General features: G+C 41.8%; 1 protein-coding gene across 1 annotated transcript in view; it reads right to left on the bottom strand.

Moving 5' to 3' along the window:
* The window catches only part of LOC119086686 (zinc finger protein 120-like), a 44,143-nt gene extending 26,465 nt beyond the window's left edge, over positions 1-17,678 (bottom strand). Inside the window, exon 1 of the mRNA XM_037199244.1 lies at positions 17,548-17,678. Within this exon, the coding sequence (XP_037055139.1) occupies positions 17,548-17,678 (131 nt within the window). The remainder of the gene's footprint in view (positions 1-17,547) is intronic.
* Between the last annotated feature and the right edge of the window lie 3,780 nt (positions 17,679-21,458).

Raw genomic sequence — 21,458 nt, forward strand, 5'->3', positions numbered from 1 at the left:
CATACCTAGATCAACTCAGCACTGAAAACTGACTAGAAATGGAGCTTCTCTTCAGTCCAATACACAGTACTTGCTGGAAACAGACGAGAGTCCTGTTTTCACAGTGTATGGAAAGGGGAACACTAGCGTGGCTGTTCTTAAACTAAATTAACACATGCGTCTGGAATTTGAAACTGAATGTGATTCAACTCCGTTTAAAAAAGGGAATTGAACCCTAGCTAGCCTTACTAGAAAAACACTCTGCTTTTGAGAAAGGGGCACTCTTGTACTCAACTTTGATTCCTATAGGGCCAGAACAGTGAGCTGGCTCAGAACAAAAGAACTGTGTTTCTAACATACACGAGGCATACCTAGTGCAACTCAGCATTGGAAATTGATTAAAATAGGAGCTTCTCTTCAGTCCAATACACTGTACTTGCTGGGAACATTCGTGAATGCTATTTGCACTGTGTTTGGCCAGAGGAGTAAAAGAGTGGCTGTTCTTAAACTAACACTTGCTTCTATAATTTAAAACTGAATGTGATTCAACTCCATTTAGGAAGTTAAATTGAACCCTAGCTTGCATTACAACTTTTCTTTTGAGAAAGGGGCACTCTTGTACTCTACTGTGATTCCTAAAGGGCCAAATGAGTGAGCTGGCTCATAACAAAAGAATCATGCTTCCAACATGCACGAGGCATACCTAGTTCAACTCAGGATTGGAAACTGACTAGAATAGGAAGTTCTCTTAAGTCCAATACAGTGTACTTGCTGGGAACAGATGCGAGTGCCAATTACACTGTGTATGGCCAGGGGAGCACAAGAGTGGCTGCTCTTAACCTTAATTAACATATTTCTAGAATTTGAAACTGAATGTGATGTAACTCCATTTAATAAGGGAAATTGAACCATAGCTTGCCTTAATAGAAAAACACTCTGCTTTTGAAAAAGGGGCGATCTTGTACTCTGCTGTGTTTCCTATAGGGCCAGAACAGTGAGCAGGCTCAGAACAAAAGAACTGTGCTTCCAACACACATGAGGCATACCTATTTCAACTCAGCATTGGAAACTGACTAGAATTGGAGCTTCTCTTCAGTCCAATACACTGTAGTTGCTGGGAACAGGTGTGAGTGCTATTTGTACTGTGTGTGGACAGGGGAGCACAAGAGTGGCTGTTCTTAACCTAAATTAACATATGCTTCTAGAATTTGAAACTGAATGTGATTCAACTCCATTTAATAAGGGCAATTGAACCCTAGATTGCCTTACTAGAAAAAAACTCTCCTTTTGAGAAGGGGGCACTCTTGTACCCTACTGTGTTTCCTATAGGGCAAGAACAGTGAGCTGGTTCAGAACAAAAGAATTGTGCTTCCTACACACATGGGGCATATCTAGTTCAACTCAGTATTGGAAACTAATAAAACAGGAGTTTCTCTTCAGTCCAATAAACTGTATATGCTGGGAACAGAAGAGAGTGCTGTTTGCACTGTGTTTGGCAAGGAGAGAATAAGAGTTGCTGTCCTTACCCCAAACTAACTTTTGAGGCTAAAACTTGAAACTGAATGGGATTCAAATCCATTTAGGAAGGGGAATTGAACAACTGCTTGCCTAACAATAAAACACTTTCCTTTTGAGAAAGTGGCACTCTGGCACTCTCCTGTGATTCCTATAGGGCCAGAACATTGAGCTGTCTGAGAACAAAAGAACTGTGCTTCCTACCCAAACAAGGCATACCTAGTTCAACTCAGCATTGGAAACTGACTAGAATAGGAGCTTCTCTTCATTCCAATACACTGTACTTGCTTGGAACTGTGCTTACTACACTAATGGACCCTTTCCAGTTCAACTTAGCATAGAATACTGACTTAAACAGGAGCTCCTCTTCATTCCAATAACTGTACTTGCTGAGAACTGACATGAGTGCTATTTGCACTGTGTATGGCAAGGAGAGCACAAGAGTGGCTGTCCTTACCCCAAACTAACTTTTGCAGCTAGAACTTGAAACTGAATGGGATTCAAATCCATTTAGGAAGGGGAATTGAAGCCCAGCTTGCCTTACAAGAAAAACACTCTGCTTTTGAGAAACGTGCCCTCTGGCACTCTCCTGTGTTTCCTAGAGGGACAGAGCAGTGAGCAGACTCAGAACAAAAGAACTGTGTTTACTATGAACATGGGACATATCCAGTTCAAATCTGCCTAGGAAACTGAATTAAACAGGAGCTCCTCTTCAGTCCAATACACTGTACTTGCTGGGAACAACTCGAGTGCTATTTGTAATGTGTATGGCAAAGAGAGCACAAGAGTGGCTGTCCTTACCCCAAACTAACTTTTGCAGCTAGACTTTGAAACTAAATGGGATTCAACTCCATTTAGGAAGGGGAATTGAAACCCAGCTTGCCTTACAAGAAAAACACTCTGCTTTTAAAGGGGCATTCTGGCACTCTCCTGTGTTTCATATAGGCACAGAAGAGTGGGCTGACTCAGAACAAAATAACTGTGCTTCCTAACGACATGGGTAATATCCAGTTCAACTCAGCATAGGAAACTGACTTAAACAGGAGCTCCTCTTCAGTCAAATACACTGTACTTGCTCGGAACAAAGTGAGAACTATTTGCACTGTATATGGCAAGGAGAGCACAAGAGTGACTGTCCTTAGCCCAAACTAACGTTTGCAGCTAGAACTTGAAACTGAATGGGATCCAACTCTGTTAGGATGGGGAATTGAACAACAGCTTGCTTTACAAGAAAAACACTCTACTTTATAGAATGGGGCACTCTGGGACTCTCCTGAGTTTCCTAGAGGGCCCGAACAGTGGGCTGACTCAGAACAAAAGATCTGTGCTTCATACCCACATGGGTCATATCCAGTTCAACTCAGCATAGGAAACAGAATTAAACAGGAGCTCCTCTTCAGTCAATACACTGCACTTGCTGGGAATAGACGGCAGTGGTATTTGCACTGTGCTTTGCAAGGAGAGCACAATAGTGGCTGCCCTTACCCCAAACTAACTTCTGCAACTTGAAACTGAATGGGATTCAACTCCATTTAGGAAGGGGAATTGAACCCCATCTTGCCTTACAAGAAAAACATTCTGCTTTTGAGTAAGAAGCACTCTGGCACTCTCCTGTGATTCCTATAGTGCCAGAACAGTGGGCTGACTCAGAACAAAAGAACTGTACTTCCTTACCAAATGGGTAATATCCAGTTCAACTCAGCATAGGAAACTGACTTAAACAGGAGCTCCTCTTCAGTGCAATACACTGTACTTTCTGGGAACAACGCAAGTGCTACATGATCTCTGTATGGCAAGGAGAGCACAAGAGTGGCTGTCCTTACACCAAAGTAACTTTAGCAGATAGAACTTGAAACTGAATGTGATTCAACTCCACTTAGGAAGGGGAATTGAACCCCAGGTTGCCTTACAAGAAAAACATTCTGCTTTTGAGAAAAGGGCACTCTGGCACTCTCCTGGGTTTCCTAAAGGGCCAGAACAGGGGGCTGACTCAGAACTAAATAACTGTTTTTCGTACACATATGGGACATATCCAGTTCAAATCAGCATAGGAAACTGACTAAAAAAGGAGCTCCTCTTCAATACTCTGTACATGCTGGGAACAGAGGCAAGTACTATTGAACTGTTTATGGAAAGGAGAGTACAATAGTGGCTGTACTTACCCCAATCTAACTTCTGCAGCAAGAACTTGAAACTGAATGGGATTCAACTCAACTTAGGAACGGGAATTGAACCCCAGCTTGCCTTACATGAAAAACACTCTGCTTTTGAGAAAAGGGCACTCTTGCACTCTCCAGTGTTTCCTATAGGGCGACAACAGTGGGCTGACTGAGAACAAAAGAACTGTGCTTCCTAACCACATGGGTCATATCCAGTTCAACTCAGCATAGGAAACTGACTAAAACAGAGCTTCTCTTCAGGCCAATACACTGTACTTGATGGGAACAGACGCGAGTGCTATTTGCACTATGTATGACAAGGAGAGCACAAGAGTGGCTGTCTTTACCCCAAACTGATTTTGTAGCTAGAACTTGAAACTGATTGGAATTCAACTCCATTTAGGAAGAGGAATTGAACAACAGCTTCCTTTACACAAAAAACACTCTGCTTTTGAGAAAGTGGCACTGTGGCACTCTCCTGTGATTCCTAGAGGGCTAGAACAGTGGGCTGACTCAGAACAAATGAACTGTGCTTCCTAACCACATGGGCCATATTAAGTTCAACTCATCATAGGAAACTGCCTAAAACAGGAGCTCGTCTTCAGTCCATTAAACTGTACTTGCTAGGAACAGATGCAAGTGATATTTGCACTGTGTATAACAAGGAGAGCACAAGAGTGGCTGTCCTTAACCAAACTAACTTTTGCAACTAGAACTTAAAACTAAATGGGATTCAACTCCATTTAGGAAGGGGAATTTAACCCCAGCTTGCTTTCCAAGAAAAACACTCTGCTTTTGATAAAGGGGCACACTGGCACTCTCCTTTGTTTCCTATATTGCCAGAACAGTGGGCTGACTCAGAACAAAAGAACTGGGTTCCTAATCACATGGGTAATATTCAGTATAACTCAGAATAGGAAACTGACTAAAACAGGAGCTCCTCTTCAGGCCAATACATTGTACTTGCTGGGAACAGATGCAATTGCTATTTGCACTGTGTATGGCAAGGAGAGCACAAGAGTGGCTGTCCTTGCTCCAAACTAACTTTTGCAGCTAGAACTTGAAACTGAATGGGACTCAACTCAATTTAGGAAGGGAAATTGAACCCCAGCTTGCCTTACAAGTAAAACAGGTTGCTTTTGGGAAAGTGGCACTCTGGCACTCTCCTGTGATTCCTATGGGGCCAGAATAGTGAGCTGGCTCAAAAAAAAAAAAAGAACTGTGATTACTACCCACATGGGCCATATCCAGTTCAACTCAATATAAGAACCTGTCTTAAACCGGAGCTCCTCTTCGATCGTATACACTGTACTTGCTAAGAACAAACGTGAGTGCTATTTGAACTGTGTATGGCAAGTAGAGCACAAGAGTTGCTGTCCTTTCCCCAAACTAACTTTTGCAGCTAGAACTTGAAACTGAATGGGATTCAACTCCATTTAAGAACGGCAATTGAATTCCAGCTTGCCTTACAAGAAAAGCACTCTGCTGTTGAGAAAGGGGCACTCTGGCACTCTCCTGTGTTTCCTAGAGGGCCAGAACAGTGGGCTGAGTCAGATCAAAAGAACTGTGCTTCCAACACACAGGAGGCGTACCTAGTTCTATTCTGCATTGAAAACTGACTAGAATATTAGCTTCTCTTCAATCCAATTCACTTTGCTTCTTGGGAACAGTTGCGAGTGCTATTTGCACTGTGTATGGCCAGGAGAGAAGCTCCTATTCTAGTCAATTTCCAATGCTGAGTTGAACTGGATATGGCCGATGTGGGTAGGAAGCACAGTTCTTTTGTTCTGAGCCAGCTCACTGTTCTGGCCCTATAGGAATTACAGGAGAGTGCCAGAGTGCCAGTTTCTCAAAAGCAGAGTGTTTTTCTTGTAAGGCAAGATGGGGTTCAGTTCGCCTTCCTAAATGGAGTTGAATCCAATTCAGTTTCAAGTTCTAGCTACAAAAGTTAGTTTGGGGTAAGGACAGCCACTCTTGTGCTCTCCTTGCCATACACAGTGCAAATAGCACTTGCGTCTGTTCCCAGATAATACAGTGTATTGGACTGAAGACGATCTCCTTTTTTAGTCAGTTTCCTATGCTGAGTTGAACTAGATATGGACCATGTAGGTACGAAGCATAATTATTTTGTTCTGAGTCAGCCCATGTGCTGGCGCTATAGGAAACACAGGTGAGAGCCAGTGTGCCCGTCTCTCAAAAGCAGAGTATTTTTCTTGTATGGCAAACTGGGGTTCAATTCCCCTTCATAAATGGAGTTGAATCCCATTTAGTTTCAAGTTCTAGCTGCAAAAGTTAGTTTGGTGTAAGGACAGCCACTCTTGTGCTCTCCTTGCCATACAAAGTGCAAATAGAACTCGCATTCTTCCCAGCAAGCACAGTGTATTGCACTGAAGAGGAGCTCTTGTTTAAGTCAGTTTCCTATGCTGAGTTGAACTAGATATGGCCCATGTGGGTAGGAAGCACAATTCTTTTGTTCTGAGTCAGCCCACTGTTCTGGCCCTCAAGAAAACACAGGAGGGTACCAGAGAGCCCCTTTCTCAAAAGCAGAATATTTTTCTTGTAAAGCAAGGTGGGTTTCAATTCCCTTTCCTAAATCAATTTGAATCCCATTCATTTTCAAGTTCCAGCTAAAAAATTAGTTTGAGGTAAGAACAGCCACTCTATTGCTCGCCATGATCAAGTAGTCTCCATTCCAGGGATGCAAGGGTGGTTCAACATACGAAAGTCCATTAATGTAATACACCATATAAATAAACTCAAAGAAAGAAAGCCACATGATCATCTCACTAGATGCAGAAAAGGCATTTGAGAAAATCCAACGCCCCTTCATGATAAAAGTCTTGGAGCGATCAGGAATACAGGGAACGTACCTAAACATAATAAAGGCAATTTACAGCAAGCCAACAGCCAACATCAAATTAAATGGAGAGAAACTCAAAGCAATTCCACTAAAATCAGGAACGAGGCAAGGCTGTCCACTCTCCCCATACTTATTCAATATAGTACTTGAAGTTCTAGCCAGAGCAATAAAACAACATAAGGAGATTAAGGGGATACAAATTGGAAAGGAAGAAGTCAAGCTTTCCCTATTTGCAGATGACATGATAGTATACTTGAGTGACCCCAAAGATTCCACCCAGGAACTGATAAAGCTTATAAACACCTTCAGCAACATAGCAGGATACAAGATCAACTCAAAAAAATTAGTAGCCCTCCTATATACAATGGACAAAGAAGCTGAGAAGGCAATTATAGATACATCACCCTTTACAATAGCCACAAATGACATAAAATACCTTGGGGTAACACTAACCAAGCAAGTGAAGGACCTATATGACAAGAACTTTAAGTCCCTGAAAACAGAAATTGAGGAAGATGTCAGAAAATGGAAAGATCTCCCATGCTCATGGATAGGCAGGGTTAACATAGTAAAAATGGCAGTATTACCAAAAGCAATCTATAGATTCAATGCAATCCCCATCAAAATACCAACACAATTCTTCACAGACCTGAAAAGAATAATACTCAACTTCATATGGAAAAACAAAAAACCCAGGATAGCCAACAGAATACTGTACATTAAAACAATCTCAGGAGGCATCACAATCCCTGACTTCAAGCTCTACTATAGAGCTACAGTAATAAAAACAGCTTGGTATTGGCATCAAAACTGACATGTGGACCAATGGAATTGTATTGAAGACATTAACCCACACACCTATGAACATATAATTTTTGACAAAGAAGCCAAAAGTGTACAATGGACAAAAGAAAGCATCTTCAACAAATGGTGTTGGTATAACTGGATATCAATGTGTAGAAGCCTGCAAATAGATCCACAACTGTCACCGTGCACAAAACTTAAGTCCAAGTGGATCAAGGACCTCAACATAAATCCAGCTACTCAGAACCTGCTAGAAGAGAAAGTAGGAAGTAGTCTTGAACACATTGGCATAGGAGATCACTTCCTAAATATAACACCAGTAGCACAGACACTGAGACAAACAATAAATCAATGGGACCTCTTGAAACTGAGAAGCTTTTGTAGAGCAAAGGATACGGTCAACAAGGCAAAGCGACAGCCTACAGAATGGGAAAAGATCTTCACCAACCCCACATCTGGCAAAGGACTGATATCCAGAATATATAAAGCACTCAAGAAATTAAACATCAAAACGACCAACAGTCCAATTAAGAAATGGGCTATAGAACTAAACAGAGAATTCTCAACAAAGGAAACTCAAATGGCTGAAAGACATTTAAGGAATTGCTCAACATCCCGAATCATCAGGGAAATGCAAATCAAAACAACTCGGAGATACCACCTTACCCCTGTCAGAATGGCTAAGATCAAAAACACTGAAGACACTTTATGCTGGAGAGGATGTGGAACTAGTGGAACTCTCCTACACTGCTGGTGGGAATGCAAGCTTGTACAACCACTTTGGAAATCAATATGGTGCTTTCTTAGAAAATTGGGAATCAATCTCCCCCAAGATCCAGCTATACCACTCCTGGGCATATACCCAAGAAATGCTCAATCATACCACAAGAGCACTTGCTCAGCTATGTTCCTATCAGCATTGTTTGTAATAGTCAGAACCTGGAAACAACCTAGATGCCCTTCAACTGAAGAATGGATAAATAAATTGTGGCACATATACACAATGGAATACTACTCAGCAGAGAAAAACAATGACATCATGAGGTTTGCAGACAAATGGATGGATCTAGAAAAAATCATCCTGAGTGAGGTAACCCAGACTCAGAAAGACAAATATGGTATGTACTCACTCACAGGAAGATGCCAAATGTGGAACAAGGATGACTGGACTGCTACTCACATCACCAGTGAGGCTACCTGGAAAACAGGACCCCAAGAAAGACACGGAGAAATGGATGAGATCTACATGAACAGCCTGGACATGAATGGGAGCAATGAAGGGCAAGGGTCGAGGGAAAGAGAGTGGGAGATCCCACCTGGATCAAGAAAAGAGAGGGAGAACAAGGAATAGGAGATCATGGTAAATGAAGACCACATGAGAAAAGGAAGAAACAAAGAGCTAAAGAGGCCCACAGAAATCCACAAAGATACCCCCACAAAAGACTGCTGGCAATGGTCGAGAGACAGCAGGGACTGACCTACTCTGGTGATGGGATGGGATGGCCAAACACCTTAATAGTTGTGCCACAAACCCCATCCAAGGACTGAGGAATCTGGATGCAGACATCCATGGCTAGGCCCCTGGTGGAGCACTGAGAGTCTAATTAGTGAGAAAGAGGAGGGTTTATATGAGTGAGAATTGTTGAAACCAAGGTTGGATAAAGCACAGGGACAAATAAGCAAATGAATGGAAACACATGAACTATGAACCAAAGTCTGAGGGGCCCCCAACTGGATCAGGCCCTCTGAATAGGTGAGACAGTCGACTGGCTTGATCTGTTTGGGAGGCATCTAGGCAGTGGTACCAGGTCCTGGGCTTGTTGCATGAGTTAGCTGTTTGAAACCTGGGACTTATGCAGGGACGCTTGTCTCAATCTGGGAGGAGGGGACTGGACCTGCCTGGACTGAGTCTATCAGGTCAATCCCAGTCCTCGGGGGAGACCTTGATCTGGAGGAGGTGGAAATGGGGGATGGGCTGGGGGGAAGGGGAGGGGGACAGGAAGCGAGAGAACAAGGGAATCTGTGGCTATTATGTAGAACTGAATAGCATTGTAAAATAAATTTAAAAAATATGAATAAAAAGAAAGAAAGAAAAAAAGACATACAGTGGAAATGGCACTCGTGTCTGTTCCCAGAAAGTACAGTGCAGTGGATGGGAGAGAAACTTCTTTGTGCTCAATAACCTAAGCAGAGTTGAACTAGATATGGTCCATGTGTGAAAGAAGCACAGCTATTTTTTTTTTCTTATCAAGCTCACTCTTCTGGCTGTATTGGAAACACAATAGAGTAGAAGAGTGCTCTTTTCTCAAGAGCAGAGTGTGTTTCTTATTAGGCTATCCGATGTTGAATTCCACTCATAAATTGAGTTGAATCACATGTAGTCTCTTATCCTACGAGCATGAGTTATTTTCTGGTTAGGAAAGTCACTTGGGGCTCCTATTGAGACACACAGTGGAAATGGCACTCGTGTCTATTCCCAGCAAGTACAGTGCCTTGGATGGATGAGAAGCTACTGTTGTACTCTGTTTCCTAAGTAGCATTTTGTAGATGTAACCAGCCATCTTATTAAATAAGAAACACAGAACCAATGAAAAAAGACAGCCAAGAGATCAGGGCTAAGAGCTAAAACCTTACCCTTCCTCCTTTGGTGGTCCTACCTCTACAAATCAAGCTACTTCCTGTCTTAAAGTCTTTATATAGAGTTTCTGTTCTGCCTTCTCATTGGTTGTAAACCCAACCACAATACTACCTCATCATGGCCTCTCTGTATAGACCTCCATGTCTTCTATGGTTGGTATTCAGATTAAAGGCATGTGTATCCAATGCTGGCCATATCCCTGAACACACAGATTCTTATATAGCTCTGCCTACCAAGTGCTGTGATTACAAATGTATGCCACCACTGCCCTGTTTTCCTCTGACCCCTTGCAAATTTATTTATTAACATAGAAATAACATTTTAATACAAATAAAATATTACCATATTTTCCCTTTCTATTTTAATAAAAAGAAAAAGGAAAAAGCTTATAACTAACATAAGAAAAACTATATACAAAAAGTACAAATACTATATACAATATATACAAGTAATAAATACCTAAACAATGTCTAGTTCATTTTTATTTGACAAATTCAGAGAAAAAATTCCAGTATCTATCCTATTGTATCTAATTCATTTTCTATCCTAATTAAACTTTGACTATAACTAACTAATCTTCAACTCCCTCAGAGAACCAAGAAGGAAATAATATTACCTAACAAAAATAAAAACAGGAAGTACATGCAAGCAACTTCCAAAAGATTGTGAGTTGACAGAAACAGCCAGCTGCCTGGACAGTCACCTGAGGTTTCTCCGCAGTGTTAGGCATCATCTTCAGCCTATAGGCTTAGCATATCTGACAGACTCATTTGTGAAGTAGGATGTACACAAGGTCAACACTTCAACCTCACATTGGGTGAGAGCAGTCCATGTACTAGAAACATCTGAATTCCACTAGTGTCATGTCATGATTCAGGATTTTAATTTCTGGAAATTGTTGATGGCTTTTTAATTCAGCTGTCCATTCTTCTTGGCTATGTGTATATGTGGCTTCATCTCAGCATCCTGTTCTTCTCCACTTCCCTCTATCAAATACCATTCTACTATTGAGAGGCGTGAGCTTAATTACTCTTCAGGAATAACTGTTTCAGCTGCTGTTCCATTGCACATCAGAAGCAATCGATCCACTGCCTGTTCAGCTGCTTTCTAAGAAAAGGGCACTGTACCTTTTCCGGATTGCGAAGGCCACTTCAGGAATGGTTCCTTATTGTCCTGGCCTCAGAAAATGCCTTTTGATAAAGCCATAACCACACTTGTTTTGGCAAGAATCAGTAGTCCTTTGTTTCGTGTCCTGACTGTCCTGTTTGTCAGCAGTTGATTTCTGCTGGGTCTATTCCTGCTAATTGACAAAGTCTCCATTTTACCTTCCAAATCAAGTCAGAGATTTTTTCCACATAAGTTTTTAATTTTTTATTTGGTTTATTTGGTAAAAATATCCATTCCAATATAATATCTTACCTCTGCATTAATATTCCAGTAGGAGAATGCCTAGAATGTAAAATAACCAAAATGCAATCTAGCTTTGGATCAATGTGATCTACGTGCCCTTCATGTACTTTCTTTTCTACCAAGGCCAATTCTTTCTCAGCTTCAGGTGATAATTCTCTTGGAATATTTAAGTCCTTGTCACCTTCTAAGGTTTTGAACAAATTATTTAGTTCATCATTTTTTACCACAACAATAGTTCTTAGATAAGGAATGTCTCCAAATAATCTTTGAAAGTCATTAAGAGTCTGTAGTCGATCTCTCTTAATTTGCATCTTTTGGGGTCTAATTTTTTTGTAGCTCTATTTTATATCCTAAATAATTAATAGAATCTCCTCTTTGTATCTTTTCAGGAGCAATTTGTGATCCCCAGCTGAGTTTTTTGACCCGTCCAGCAGGCCAGGTTATTCGAGGGTCTCGAGGAGGGACCACCTGTGAATCAATGGGGGGCGAGAGGGAAAGGAGACCAAGCACGTGAAGAAAGACAGAGTCAGTCTGAGTTGCGTCAAGGTCTCACTTTATTGACTGGTGTTAGAGCTTATAAACAGGGCTTCAGGTAGGGAGGGGGAGCAGGAGTGAGGAGAGGACAAAGAAAATTCCTAAGGAGGGTCAGCAGGAGGTCGCTTTGGTCCCAGGCCCCTGCAGCTAGCTGATTTAAAGAGGTTTATTTAATCCTACATTCCTAGGTTAGACTAAAAGCCTCCAATTTACACGAGGCTTGATAAATCGTGGCAGGTAACACAAGGTTCAAGACACAGCTGTCCAGAGTCGGTCTCCAACAGTTCCCCCTCTTTTCTCAAAAATGGACCAAGTCCATGTGATCGGGGTTGTGGAGGTCCGAGAGAGCCTCTGTCTTAGGCTATACAGGGGACTCCCACGCACGGCAGGTGCCATGTTGAGCCGGTCTCAACGACCTCTGTACACTGTTGTCTCCTGCGTGGGCCCTGTACTATTCCCGTCATTGAGTACTCTCTAGCAAGACCGTGGGGACGTTAGGACTTTAGGACACTGAATCTGAGTCCTTGATGGGGCTCCTGTCTGGCCTCCTAGGAATCTACTCTGTGATAATGAATCAAGACGTGTCGTGGTAAGGCCAAATCAATCTGATTTTTGATAAACCGAGTCAACCGCTGAAAGGCCCAGGGACCAAAGGTAATGAGAAGGAGAAGGAAAATAATCAGGGGTCCAGGATGGTGGGGATCAGGGTAGAAAGCCAAGGGGATTCTTTAAAGCTTCTATATAGAAGGGCAAACCCTGCTCCTAAGAGCATCTTACTGCAGCCCCATAACGGCTAATAAAGGAAAAACCCACAAGATTAAAATTCCCATACAATTTCGTTTCACAAGATCATGGTCTGGGTACAGAGTGATCACAGACGGGTAATTTGCGTCAACAGGTACATTTTTCCTGAAACCTCAAGGGAGGGGTATCAAGGCGGGAGTGGAGTTTACACAAAGGTCACGGTGGTCCTTCCTGGAACACCTGCAACTATCCCAGTCACAGTTGAGCATATCTCTTAACAGAAATCTCTTTACATTGTTATATGGTTGCAGGGGAGATTGAACAATGGCTAAGTCAGGTTGCTCTTGGAACTAGATTTTTAGTTTCTCATTTCCTGGTGCTTGAAGTTTTCTCTTTTCCTGAGGCTTAGGGGTGTAAGCCTGAATGGCTAGAGTCTTTCACTCCCCCATTTTCTTTTTGGCAAATTTTAATCTAAAAATTATGGCATTACATTTGGTACCTCATGGCCTATTTTAGTAACTCATGGCCTGTAATTGCCATGCATAGTTCATGTACAATTAGCCATCTGGTCTCTATGCCAGGGAGTTTTCTTTTGACCCAGCATTTCAGCCTTTTTTGAACAAGGAAATGGGACGATGTATTCTCTTCTGGAACTGCTTCAAGCTGGCATTGGGGTGTCGTTATCAGGGCCCCTCCCCCAAAAGGCTGAAAATCTGGTCAAAGATTGGGCAGGGGGCATTCGTCAGTAGCATGTAGCTGCCTGACACCATAGTGACAGAGAAGAATCATGTTAGCTGGGCTGGTCCACGTTAGCCTTTAGCACGTCCGGAGTCCACAGTCATCTGGAGTGGTGGAGTCAGCAACTGAAACTTGGAGGTGTCTGCCAGCCAAGTAGAAGTCTGTTGAGACAGATTTAAACTAGGAACAGAGGTTAAAATTTATGAACTTATTTGGAACCCTTAGGTTTATACCCTTAGTAATGGGAAAAGCAGTAATCCCAAGACCAGGAGAAAGGAAAAATACCATCTTTAGGAATACTTATCTGGGGTCCTTTCGACCTCTGTGAAGTGGGTCTATGTTTTTATGACTCTTTTAATCCTTTGAGGCCTACTTACAAAATGACATAAAAGTTTTAGATACATTAGTATTACCAATCTGTACTGAAATCCATATTGTAGACAAAGCAGATAATGGGTATCTGTAAAACAGCAGAAGTAGACTTATACCTTTGAGTCCCAACAAGAACTACAGATTTGGGCATTTTACTTCTGTCCAGAAAGCCAGGTATAAATTGGACAGAGATTTTGGCCTGGTGAAAAGCACTTTTAGGTTTACATTTACACATATCTAGATGACATTTAAAACAAATCCAAAATGTTGACCTTGTGACTGAATAGTAAGTGGTCATTGCTCTATCAGCTCATCAGGACTCCTAAACGTTAAGCTCTGAACCATAGAACAGGAGAGTAATCTGAAACATATCTTATTTTAGACTCATATCCGAACCTTTATAATTTATTTAAATTTTTACATCTTAGAACATTTTCTTTTAAAGTGAGCTAAAAGGCTAGCTATGGCCTTGCAGAAGGATCTGGCTGATGGTGCCATGCTGACAAAGTTAGAGCTAGCCTAGCCATCAGTACTATCAGAAATCTGAGAAGGATAAACTATATCTGAGTGCAGACCAAGAAGCTTTCAATCCTATAAATTACAGTGATCAATCCCTACCCAGGTCTCTATAGCGTTGGAGGTACCAGTCAGAACAACATCAATCTTCTACCACCATCAAGCCCATAAGGCAGAGTACCTTTTCTGTGGAATAGGGACACGGAAGACTGACAGTGTCCTACTACTTGTCCACAGTCTGGGCTGGGTCCTGGAGGCAGGTGTTGCATTGGGGCATCTTGCCCTGTGGTCAGTGTCGTTCACAATTCAGGTGGCATCTTCTTGTCATTCCATATCTTCTTTGGAGACCTTGGGAGTCATTGCTAGGAGCTGGGGAGCTAGGAGTCTCTGTTTCTGATAGTAAGTTTTTAATCAAATAATTTAAATGTCATATTCATCAGATCATTGACAGGTTTGAGGACCATTATCTATTAAATGTATCTGAGCCAAACAAATCTAGGCCTAATCTTGAAAATATCTCTAAGTTTGGTAATAATGACCAGGCTAATTTGTTCTCTTATAGATATATTAGTCACATATACCTCTCAGTTTGTTTTTATTTAAATAGAACCGTTTATGCTTTAAACTAGTATCTGGATAGCCAGATGACTAGTATTAACTTGTATTCCTTAACACAAAGGACATGCATGCAAACTCAGACATTCAAAACCAAACATACATGTGGCCACATTTTCATTCATACCTGCAGAATAGACAGACATTTTTAAAACTATGACCCTTTGGAATCTCCATGTAACAGCAGAATAGCAAGAGAAAGAAATCTGAAACATGTTTACTTAAACTTTAAAGTTAGACCTTAAAGTTTCATTATATTTTTTTAAACCCTCATGACATGCTTAAGCCTTTAAATTTTTATATCTTAAACTGTTTCCTCAAGTCAAAAAATCATTTATTTAAACTTTTATCTTAACCAACAATAATTTGAAACCAATTTTCTTAAATGATGGCAAGTATTTATAACACATTGAACTCAAATGACCAAAACCCATGTAAATTTTTATTTTTCCTGTGGAAACAAAAGCATAATTTTCCTAGTATCTTGAACTGGTAATTTAACATTTCTTTTTTAAGCAATATCAGTGTTATGCCCAGATCACGTCCCCAAAGAAGCCATCAGAGACCTCAGGTACAGAATGCAAAAGCAAGGTTTATACAAATGAAGTTTACAAGCCTTGGCAGGGGGGCTAGTTCCAAACTTCTCACACACAGCAGGGAGGTTGGAAGGAGCACATGCCTTTCTTTGTGAGGCTAATATAGACCACATAATTCATCTCCCACCGCCCACGTCCCTCTGTAGGTTCATATCAGTAGTTTTTCATGTTATCTTTATTTCTCATTTGTTTAGCAACCTTGTTTAGGAGTTTTATGAGCTGTCTCCCGGGTTTGGGGAGTTTGGGGAGTTTGGGATGTTTTATGACCACTTGGTCTCTGTCAGATGGTCATATATCCTAACTCTGTGTTTTCTTAAGTTTCTGTAGTTGATAAAGCCACCTGGAAAAAGGCGTCTAAGTTCTTATCTACATTTAAGAATCCTGGTTTTAGCTTCTCTTTGTCTGTAGGGTATGAAGTTGGGGGGGGGGTTACTGAGGTTTCACAATCAGGACAGAGAAGGGTTAACAAGAGAAATTCCTGGCTGGCAGAAGAGACTTTGAAGTTATCACAGTAAAGGAAGGGAGGGAGAGCAGTGGTCATAAAGTATGTCCTTGGCTGCCAGTGTTCCTGAAAAAAAGTTTTTGTTAACTCCTCTGACTAAAGTCAGATTCTCTGTTCAGTGTTCACACAGTTTTGTCAGTTGCAGGCAGTCATTGCCCTGTCCAGAGCAGGACATGAGAATCTTAGCCCGCCTGTACCGAAAGCACGCACCCCCACCCTCGTGAGAGCAGCCAGATGCCTGCAGTCCTGATAGCAAGAGAGCTAGGGAGGAAGGGAGGTGAGTAGCAGAAACAGATGACCTTTACACAGACAATTCAAGTACCAGCACATCAGCACTGAGATGATGATGGCCTCACTCACAGCAAGCAAGCCCCTTGATTGCGGCTCGCACATCCTTCTGGTGGGCTAGGCAAAGGTCTAGTGGAGAAGAAGGGAACTGTCCCATAGCGTCCGTCACAGTCAAGTCAACAATGAGAACAGTTAACACATTACACATAAGACAAAGGGCACATGAAAAAAAAAAACTTTGCCCCAACGAGACAACCAACAAAGCTCCAAGAACAATGACAGCCTGATGTGCTCTGTGGAGAGTGACCCTCCAGTCTCAATCACATCAAAAACAATCGAGACTCGAGGATCTCTGTCCTAGATCAAACAGACATCAGGGGGCTTTCACATCCCTGTCAGTCAGACATGTACCTTATTTCTTGGAAGAGAAACAGAGTGTAAAGTAACAATGACCACAATAAAACATACAAAAACTCCCACAGAATGGCTCTAACAATTTCCCAGGACAAAATACAAAGTGGCACTTCCTTCCACCAGGGGAAAGGTACCCAAAGATGCTCCTCTCCTGAGCACTCCCTGGAGGAGACTCCTAAAATCAAATGGTCACCTCTGAGGTGGCCCCAAATGGCTCGGGACTAGGGGGTCCCTTGCCCAAATCAGGGAATGAGACGTCTCTCTTTCCCTCCCAGGATCACTGTCCGGACACGTCTGTCCCAGTGAGCCTGCAAAGTACAAATCAGTCGACTGGCACAAAACTTAACGACACAAGACAGAGACAGAGACAAGACAGAGAGCGCTCTTACCGGTAGATGTCAATAAACCTCTGGACCCTTGAGGGTCCCGGTGGGGTCTTTTGGTCTTTTGTTCAATGTGATTTGTGGCAACCTCACTCTTACTGTCTACTGGGACGGACACATCGTTTAATAGGTCCTCAGCAAGTGCTAGAATATGTGACACCCTACTATCCTTTTCTGAATCCTTTAAAACATCTCTGATTACTCCATAGAAACTAAAAAATGCATCGGGGACATTCTCTCCATCCTTAAGCAAGTTATTGATATCCTTTCTGACTTTATTCCACGTCAAAGGGTGGATGCCCGGGCCATTAATAACCAGCCAGGGACATTTTTCTTCCACGAAACAGAAAAACTTAATTAAATCTTTTTTTCTTTCTTTCTTTTTGACTCTTATTCCCCTCTCCCTGAAATCTTCATTTCCTAAATGAAGAGAGCCTCTTTAGAGAGTGCTTTACCCATTGATTGATGAACGGCACTTACCTCAAGGCTGCCGCGGCACACGAGTGATGCTGTTGGGGCACCTCTACCCTAGTGAGTCTGGCCAGACCACGTTTTCTCTTTGCCGTCCAGTAGTGAGCCGCCGTGCCTCGAGCCCCACGTTCGGGCGCCATTTGACCCATCCAGCAGGCCAGGTTATTCGAGGGTCTCGAGGAGGGACCACCTGTGAATCAATGGGGGGCGAGAGGGAAAGGAGACCAAGCACGTGAAGAAAGACAGAGTCAGTCTGAGTTGCGTCAAGGTCTCACTTTATTGACTGGTGTTAGAGCTTATAAACAGGGCTTCAGGTAGGGAGGGGGAGCAGGAGTGAGGAGAGGACAAAGAAAATTCCTAAGGAGGGTCAGCAGGAGGTCGCTTTGGTCCCAGGCCCCTGCAGCTAGCTGATTTAAAGAGGTTTATTTAATCCTACATTCCTAGGTTAGACTAAAAGCCTCCAATTTACACGAGGCTTGATAAATCGTGGCAGGTAACACAAGGTTCAAGACACAGCTGTCCAGAGTCGGTCTCCAACAGTTTTTAACTGTTCTTCTACCAGTTCTTCTAAAGCCTGGAGTTTCTCTGTTGTTAAAGACCATTACTGAACCCATACAGTCTTGTCTGTTGACCATTTTAAAGTAGAGCTGTTGGTGTTTTTGGAAGATTATCAGTTGTTGTGCCCTGTTCTTGTATGACATGGATGGTTGGTGAGCACTCATTAGAATAATATCTTCTAATATTTCTCTCTGAAACATGTTCTAGTTTATGATTTGTTTCTGAGATTGGAGGGATGTTAATCTGAGTATTCCATTGTTACAACAAGTCTCGACCCCACAGGTTCATAGCTATGTTAGCCACATATGGTTTTAATTTTCCTCTCTGTTCTTCTGGACCTATACATTCGAACCATCTTGCACTCTGTTTCACTCGAGATAATAATGTCCCAATTCCTAACAGCTGAATGTTTACCTCCTGAATAGGTCAAGTTGGATGCCAAAATTCTGGTGCAATTATGGTAATGTCCACACCTGTGTCTACCAGACCAGACAACAAAACACCATTTATTTTTTTGTTAATTTGGGTCTTTGTTCATTAATAGAAATTTGCCAAAAATTTTTCTTTATGTTTTTTCCTGAATTTCCTATTTTCTCTGTTTCATCATTCTGACCAACATGATTTATTCCAATAGGCATTTGGTTATTTAGTTGTTTTGAGTAGGGGCTTCCTCTACATCAGCAGAAAAGGTTTGAACTGGATTTACTGTGGGGGCCTGCGTGAGGCCCCTCTGGGTGTTTTCCGAAGCCGGAGGCAAAGGATTACCCTCTCTGTCCCTTGTTGATCTACATTCGTTAGTCCAGTGTTTTCCCTTACCACACCTTCTGCATACTCCAGAAGGAAGGGGCATTCTGTTGCCATTGTTCCTTGAAGAAACATTATTTCTAGAAATGACCTGTTTACAGTCCCTTTAAAATGTTCTTTCTTTTCACATCCAAAACATCTAACATTTAGCAAACCTTTTAAAATTGCTTCTCCTACCCACATATCATCTTGGTCATGAGCCTCAACATTAACCGTTTCTCTAATCCAATCTTCTAAGGGTGCAGATCTTGCCTTCAATGGCCTGATTATTCTTTTGCATGCTGCATTTGCGTTCTCAAGGGACAAAGATTGGATTATTATCTGACTAGCCTCTGAATTCGGGATCATTCTCTGTACTGCTGAAGTCAATCTTTGTAAGAAATCTGTGAAAGATTCTTTTGAGCCCTGTATAACCTTTGTAAATGACTCAGTTTTTTTCCTGGTTCCTCAACTCTGTCCCATGCATTCAAGGCTGCCGTTAGACATAGAATTAGGGTTTGGACATCATATAAACATTATGTTTGTACTGAAGCATATTGGTCTTCTCCAATAAGCTGATCCTGGCAGACTTGTATTCCTTTATCCATCCATTGTTTTTCTATATTTTTATTCTCCTCCTTGAACCACATTTTCCACTGAAGATTTTGTCCGGGTTCAAGAACAGCCTATGCCAGATCCAGATAGTCCTTTGGTAGAATCCTATTACAAGTTGACCAGGTGTTTAACATTTGCTTTACATATGGGGAATGCATTCCATAAGATGCTTTTGCCTCCTTAAATCTTCATAAATCTAACATTTCAATTGTAATCAAAATATTGTCCATTCTCTTCACCACGTAGCTGCTGTATGGCTACCGGATAAATTAACGGTGATTGCGTGAAGACAGGCTTTCTTTCTGTAACCTTATGATCCAATTTTGAAACAACTTCACTGTTAATTTCTTCTGTCTGAATTTGAATTTTTCTATAATTCATTTTTTACAGGTTAACAGTTTTTTCTAAGACTGTTATCCTGGCTCTTAAATTGACTATCTTTTTAAATAGTAAAATGAGGATAGGAAAAGTAATAAACTGAATAATTCAATCAATATTAATCTTCTCATATATTGTTCCATTGTCAGAGTGCCTAAAATTTCAAACAAAGCCCAATTTTCATCCAATGTATACATAAAGCCCATTTTTGTAATGTAGAAAAAAATTCTCTTTGAAATAGATAGCTTAATTGACTTACCAAGTCTGTGTAGAACAGTAGAAATCTGAGGGAATTTCAAAACAGCCACCTGGTGTTCGAAGTGTGAAGAGAGAGAGAGAGAGAGAGAGAGAGAGAGAGAGAGAGAGCAAGCACAAGAAAGCATAGCGGCTTGAACAGAGTCAAGCCTTGGCTTTACAGGCAGGGGCCCTGTTTGGCAGGGCAGGCCTGAGTTGTTTGTAGCAGCAGCTTTAAGCAAGTAGCACCAGCTGCGGGTCAGTCAGACCTGGACCTGAGCTAGGGAGCCAGGCCACCCAGGCTGGAAATCGGACCTGCCACCAAGTCAAGCCAAGTAGTTTTTAGTGGATTCTTCTCATGTTGGGTGCCAAATGTAGATGTAACCAACTGTCTTATTAAATAAGAAACACAGAACCAATGCAAAGAAGAAAGCCAAGAGGCCAGGGCTAAGAGCTAAAACCTTACCCTTCCTCCTGTGGTGGTCATACTGCTTCGAACCACAGCTACTTCCTGTCTTAAAGTCTTTATATGGAGTTTCTGTTCTGCCTTCTCATTGGTTGTAAACCCAATCACATGACTACCTCATCACAGCCTGTTTGTATAGACGTCCAGGTCTTCTATGTTTGGTATTGAGATTAAAGGCGTGTATATCCAATGCTGGCTGTATCCTTGAACACACAGAGACTTACCTAGCTCTGCCTACCAAGTGCTGTGGTTACAAGCGTATGCCACCACTGCCCTGCTTTCCTATGGATTGCTAATAGCATCGACCCCTGGGCAAGTTTACTTATTAACATACAAAGCATTTTAATACAAATAAAATATCACCACAGAGTTAAACTAGATGTGGCTCATGTGTGTAGGAAGTACAGTTCTTTTGTTCTGAGTAAACTCACTGTTCAGGTTGTGTATAAAACACGGTAGAGTGGAAGAATGCTCTTTTCTCAAAGGCAGAGTGTGTTTCTCTTTAGACAGCACAGTGTTGAATTCCCCATCATAAACGGAGTTGAATCACATGCAGTTTCTTATCCTATGAGTAACAGTTATTTTTTGGGTAAGGAAAGTCACTATTGGGCTCCAATTGAGACACACAGTAGAAATGGCATTCACCTCTGTTCCCAGCAAGGACAGTGCATTGGATGGAAGAGAAGCTACTGTTGTGATCAATAACCTAAGGAGAGTTGAACTAGATAATGCTCCGTGTGTGAAGAAAGCACAGCTACTTTGTTCTGAGCAAGTTCACTGATCTGGCTGTATAGGAAATACAGTAGAGTAGAAGAGTGCTCTTTTCTCAAAGGCAGAGTGTGTTTCTTGTTAGGCTAGTCAGTGTTGAATTCTGTTCATAAATGGA

The sequence above is a fragment of the Peromyscus leucopus genome, chromosome X (genome assembly GCF_004664715.2).
Source record: "Peromyscus leucopus breed LL Stock chromosome X, UCI_PerLeu_2.1, whole genome shotgun sequence".
Classification (NCBI taxonomy): domain Eukaryota; kingdom Metazoa; phylum Chordata; class Mammalia; order Rodentia; family Cricetidae; genus Peromyscus; species Peromyscus leucopus.